The following is a 6,533-nucleotide window of genomic DNA, read 5'->3' on the forward strand; positions in this document are numbered from 1 at the left end:
CAGGGTTTGTGCCATTATGAATAAAGCAGCTGTGAAATTCACATACAGCTCTTTGTGTAGATATAATGTTTTTTATTTCTTTTTAGTACATATTTCAGAGTGGTCACGCTGTGCCATTCCACTACATATGGTCACTGCATTCTTTTTAAAAACTGCCAAATGTTTTCCAAAGTGGCTGTACCTTTTGTATTTATACCAGCCACGTATGAAAGTTGTGATTGCTCCACATCCTTGCCAACACATGATATCATCAATCTTTTTAAATGTTGCCATTTTAGTAGGTGTGTAGTGGTATCTTATTGTGGTTTTAATATACATTTCCCTATTTGCCAATGATTTTGACAATTTTTTCATGTGCTTATGTGCCATCTGTATATCTCCTTCAGTGGATTACCTGTTCAAGTATTGGCTAATTTTTTTTGTTGTTAATCCTCACATGAGGATATTTTTCCATTGCTTTTCAGAGAGAGTGGAAGGGAGGGAGGGACGGAGTGAAGAAAAGGAAGGGAGACTGGAGGAAGGGGAAAGAGAAGGAGAAACATGGATGTGAGAGAGACACATCAACTGGTTGCCTCCCACATGCACCCTGATCGGGGCAGGGAGCAAACCCGCAACCCAGGCATGTGCCTTTGACTGGGAATCGAACCCAAAACATTTTGGTGTGCTGTCCAACACTCCAACCACTGAGCAACACCAGCCAGGGCTTGGCTAATTTTTATTGGACTATCTCCTTTTTTTTGATTTGTAAAATATTCTTTATTGTAGACATAAATCCTTTGTCAAATATAATATGGGAAATATTGTCTCCCAGTTTGTGGCTTGCCTTTTAATTTCCTTATTAGCATCTTGGGAAGAACAAAAGCTTTCATTTTGGTGAAGTCAGATTTGTTGATTTATTTTTCTTTAAAGTTTTGAGTTGTTTTTTTCATTCTATGTAGAAATCTTTGCTAACCCAAGTAAGGTTTTCTCTTATATTTTCTTAGAAAAGTTCTATAATTTTAGACCTTACATTTAGGTCTGTGATCCAATTCATTGACTTTTTGCAAATGGTGTGATATAAGGATCAGTGTCTATTATCATGTGAATAGTATGAAAACATTATAATAGCATACTTCCATTTTTCCCATCCCAGCCTTTGAGCTATTGTTATATATTTTACTTCTTCATATATTGTAAGTCTCAAACTCCATTCTTACTGTTTTTGCTACAATTTTCTTTTTTAAAAAATTAAAAATGAGAAAATTCTTTTTTGTTCATTCATTTGTCTGTTATATCTAGTGTTCTCTATTTTATTGTGTAAATTAGGAAATTTGATTTTTACAGCAACCCTATTCTGTAAAGAGCCAGAAAGTAAATAGACCATATTTACATAGACCATATGGACTATGTTGCAAATACTCACCTCTGTAATATAGCCCCAAAGAAGCCATAGATAATATGCAAATAAATGAGCATAGCTGTGTTCCAATAAAACTTTATTAAAAAAAACAAGTGATAGGCTGGTGTTGGCCCACCGGCTGTAGTTTGCCAATGCTTGTTGTAAATCCAACTTTCCATCCGTTTTTGTTTTTCTTTTTCTTTTGCTTGAAGAACTTTAAATTTTCTTGTAGTACAGGCCTGCTACTGGTGTATTCTCTCAGCTTTCATACATTACAAAAAGTCTTTATTTTCCCTTAATTTCTTTAAGATTATTTTTCTGGATATAAAGTTATAGTTGGACAAATTTTCAGTGCATTAAAAGATGTCACTCTGCTTGTCACTGTTTCTAACAAGAAGTCTGTTGTTCTTATTTTTGTTCCTCTGTATAATAGTCCTCCCTTATTCGTGGTTTTGCTTTCTATGATTTCAGTTATCCAGAGATAATTCATAAGTTTTAAATTGCATGTTGTTCTGAGTAGCATGATGAAATCCTATGCCATCCTGGTTCTTCATGCCCAAGATATGAATCATCTCTTTTCCAGCACAGTCACACTATATGCATTAACCACCCTTTAATCACTTAGTAGCCATCTGGGTTATCAGATCCGTTATGAGATAGAGGAAGACACACACACACCACATTCATATAACATTTATTATAGTCTGTTGTTAGTATAGTATGTTGTTAGTATTATTCTATTTTATTATTTCTTGTTGTTGATCTCTTAATGTGCCTAATTTATAAATCACATATATATAGTACCGAACACTATATATATATAGTGTTCGGTACTATTCGTGGTTTCAGGTATCTACTGGAGTTCTTGGGACATATCCTTCATGGTTAAGGGGGACACTACTGTAATGTGGTATTTTCTCTGGATGCTTTGAGATTTTCCTCTCATTATTGCAGCAATCTGATTATGAGGTGCCTTGGTGTGGTTCTCTTCCTATTTCTTCTGCCTGGGGTTCATTGAGCTTCTTGGTCTGTAAGTTTATAGTTTCCATTAAATTTGGAAGAATTTAAATCATTACTACTTTAAATGTTTTTTCAATCACCCTCCCCCCTTCTTTTACTCCGTTTTCACATTACACATGTGATAGACCACTTGATGTTGTTCCACAGCTCACTAATACACTTTCTTTTTCCCCAGTCTTTCCTTCCTGTGTTTCATTTTGGATAGATTGTATTACTATGTCTTCAAGTGTACTAACTTTTTCTTGTTCCACGTGTTATATGTTCTTTTCCCATTCAATATATTTTTCATCTGAGAAACTATGTTTTTCATCCCTAGAGGTTTGGTTTGGATCTTTTTTATATCTTCCATTTTTCTCCTCATCATAGTCATATTTTTCCTCTGCCTTCTTGAAAACTTGGCATTTCCATATAACAGCTATTGTCATACCCTGGTCTTGCGATTCTAGCATATATATCATTTCTGTATTCTGGCATCTCTGTCATTTTTTTAATCAGCCTCTATTGGTTGATTTTTCTCCTGATACCAGGTCATTTTTTCTGTTTCTTTGCATAATTGGTAATTTTTTATTGGATGGTAGACACTATTAATTTTACATTGTGGCCAGATCACTGCTTGGCCTAAGACTCTAAGGAACCTCTCGCAGACTGCCAGCTGCTTCTCTCTCCATCTCTGATACTTTCCTCCCAAATTCCAGACTCGGTCTTCTGAGCCCAGTAAGACCTCCAGCCTCAGTTTGGATTCTTCCTCCTGTACTGCAGCCTGGAAGCCATCTCCAGTGAGCTGAGGCACTTATTGGGCTCACTTTGTTTTTTCACCTCCTCTTCAGGAGGATCTCTGTCCTGCACATTTGTTGTTCAGGTTTGAAAGCTGTTTTTTCCTATATTTTGTTCAGTTCTCCAGTTGTTTAAAGCAGGAAGTTTGTTTTTCAATCCTTGTTAAATTAACATCATGTCTGGAAACAGAAGTTTTGCTGCTCTTTTAAATTTTTGATCACGTGACCCTGCTTTGATATTTTTATACTTTTGGAAACCTGAGCTCACCGAAGACCTCCTGTCAAGCCACATTATTGCTTTAGAACACACCATCTTTTTCCTCTCTTGTGGGCGTCAATTATAGTTTTAATGATAGCAGTTTTACTTTTTAGAATAACATGTCAAATCTTGAATATAATTAATTAATCAGAAATGTATGGAGCATATACCACATGCTACTACTGTAGCTAGTGCTAAAGATGCAGAAGTGAATAAAATACTGGATTATACCTGCTATTTTCTCTGATTTTTTAAATTATTATTTTTAAAAATATATCTTTATTGATTTCAGTGAGGAAGGGAGAGGGAGAGAGAGATAGAAACATCAATGATGAGAGAGAATCATTGATTGGCTGCCTTCTGCATGCCCCCACCAGGGATCAAGCCCGCAACCCGGGCATATGCCTGTGGCCGGAATCAAACCTGGGACCCTTCAGTCCACAGGCTGACACTTTGTCCACTGAGTAAACAGGGCTTCTCTGATTTTTTTTTAAAAATCTCTGTTTTTAAGGCATAGAGCAGTGCTTTCAAAATGTAGTCAGCATACTGATGCCAGTGTGTGAAATGTTTAGATAGTGGACTGCACAATAGAGCATTGTCTAGCTCACGTAGATTTTTATTTTTCTAAAGCAGGACTTTCTTAAAGGAAGCAGAATGCTGGAAAAGGCTACTTCTGTCATGGTAGGCAAGTGATAAGTACTTCATAGAGCAGCTACTTTTAGTAGAACTGTCTAGAGTACACATGTGGGAATGCCCAGCATTCCCTGTTTTGGATATTGGAACTCTGAAAAATATGAGTTCCCAGCAATTTATTTCATTCAAAAGGTCCTTCCTTCCTTCCTTCCTTCCTTCCTTCCTTCCTTCCTTCCTTCCTTGGATTCGTGCACCTGTGGGGTCCCTCGGCCTGGCCTGCGCCCTCTTGCAATTCGGGACCCCTCGGGGGATGTCGGAGGTCCGGTGCACAGACCGAAACCAGCAGTCTGACATCCCCTGAGGGGTCCAGGAGTGTGAGAGGGCATTCTGCAAAGTTGCTGTTGCTCAGCAGCTCCTGCATTGAGCGTCTACCCCCTGGTGGTCAGTGCATGTCATAGCTACCGGATGGTCAGCTGGTCGGCCAGTTGCTTAGGCTTTTATATATATAGATATATATAATTTTCAACCACAGTTTACATTCAGTACCATTTCACACCAGTGTCAGATGTACCACAAAGTGGCCAGAACACCATGCACTCTACAGAGTGGTCCCTGCTGCCCTAAGTACCTGCCTGGCCCCACACCTCATTATCTCACCATCATTGATATGTTCTCCATGCTGCAATCCACATCTGTGTGATTAGTCTACAACTACCAATTTTTACTGCTTAATCCCTTCACCAAAAAGGTTCTTTCTTTTTAATTGATACTAATTCCTAAAGAATTCATGTTACAGCTAATAACTAGTTTTTAGAACTTCATAGTTTTTAGAACCACAGTCTTGATCAGTTTTATTTTTACACTGCCACAGACTTGGAATTGGGACCGCTTTGGCAATAGACAATGCCCAGGGAAGGAAATAGGAGCACTTCAGGACTCTTCCCTGGAATTGGAATTATATCCAATCTGTTTCATGTGAGATGCCCTAGAAAGAAAATTTCCTTTCCTTGTTCAGGGTGCATTTTTTCTCTCTCTCTTTTTGCCCTCATCCAGACAGGAGTTTATTTGATCTCAAAGCGTGATTCCTCATCCTCATTTCCTTTCCATTTGTTGATTAGTTTCTATTTCTCATCCTCATTTGCCTTTGGTTCTTATCACCACCTAACAGGAGATGTTTGTAACACACAGTAGAGATCTAGAATAGGAGAGAGAAGGTAGTATGAGAATCCCTTGAAAAGACTTGTGCTTTCTTTCTTTTTCAGTGGAAAGCTCTCCAGAGAGCCTAAAGAATGAAGATTTTTCTAGTAGCCATGCTATCACAGTGTTCAAAGATAAGAGCTATGGAGCCATGGACCAGCTCTCTTTGATTTTGTCTCCTGAGCACCAGATTTCTCAGAAATTCTACATTCCTCGAAGTACAGCCACTGCTGCCTTAGGAGCTGCTGCCCGGTTAGCCACATCCAGGAGCTTCCTGCACTGGTACCCCAGTGTGAAAAGGATGGAAGCGTGAGGGAGGGGAGGATGAAGGGAGGGAGGGAGGGAGAAGGGGAGAAAATAAACCCACTGCTTAGGGTTTGGTGATTTCCCAGGCCAAAAATAGGATATATTGAGACAAAATAGTATTTTGGTAGTTGAGGCCTTTGTCTCTCTGTGTGACTGTGTGTTATCTTTATTGTGCTAATAGTCCATTTTGTTGTGTAAGTATTGGTATTTATTGTTAAGTTATTCATTGATGTTGTTTTTTATTCTGTATAGTTTTGTTCACCTTTGTTTAATGTAGTAGTTTAATGGAGTTTTTATATTTGTTGTTTCTTTATGTTGCTACATATAAATGTTTTTCTTATACATATCATGACTGATAAATGAAAACTGAAAAACTGTTTTGTGATCCATATTTAGTAAGATAAAAATTATCTCACATCTCTTTCTCCAGAAAAAGGATGTCTGAATCTTAAAGCTGCTTTTTCTATTCATTTGCAATCTTCTATATCAGAGAAAGAATTCAGGGCTTGAATTCTTACCATCTGTATTTCTTTGAAATACTAGGATCAGTAAGAAAATCCACATCTGAAGCTTTGGTCATGGAGATACTTTTACATTAAAAAAATTAAGCTGTCTCTCAGTATAGGCAATTCTTTGGAGACAAATGACTAAATTAGAGGCTGACTGTTGAAACTGAGCTGAGCCATTTCTGTAGTCATCACAGTTCCCAGGAGCCTTAATGTCACAGTAGTTCAACCGTGGTATTTAAGCATTTATATAACGTAATGTTCTCTGAAGTCCAATTGTGTGAAATATTATATGACCTATTAAGCTCATAGTATAAACCATCAAGAGGAAAGAAAAGCTTTACAAAGGTGAAATTAAAGAATCTGAATGATACTCATTTTTTGTGTGGTAAAATACCAGACTTATCCCCAAAATATAAAAACCCTATACAGAAGCATTTCTTAGACATAAAGTCAGAGAA

General features: G+C 37.5%; 1 protein-coding gene across 2 annotated transcripts in view; it reads left to right on the top strand.

Annotated features, from left to right (window-relative positions):
- Positions 1–5,573, top strand: part of TDRD5 (tudor domain containing 5) — a 42,903-nt gene extending 37,330 nt beyond the window's left edge. For both annotated transcript variants that reach the window (XM_023754029.1, XM_023754030.1), the window contains one exon: positions 5,326–5,573. In XM_023754029.1, coding sequence (XP_023609797.1) covers positions 5,326–5,573 — 248 coding nt within the window. The remainder of the gene's footprint in view (positions 1–5,325) is intronic.
- The last annotated feature ends 960 nt before the right edge of the window (positions 5,574–6,533 follow it).

The sequence above is a fragment of the Myotis lucifugus genome, unplaced genomic scaffold (genome assembly GCF_000147115.1).
Source record: "Myotis lucifugus unplaced genomic scaffold, Myoluc2.0 scaffold_54, whole genome shotgun sequence".
NCBI lineage: Eukaryota > Metazoa > Chordata > Mammalia > Chiroptera > Vespertilionidae > Myotis > Myotis lucifugus.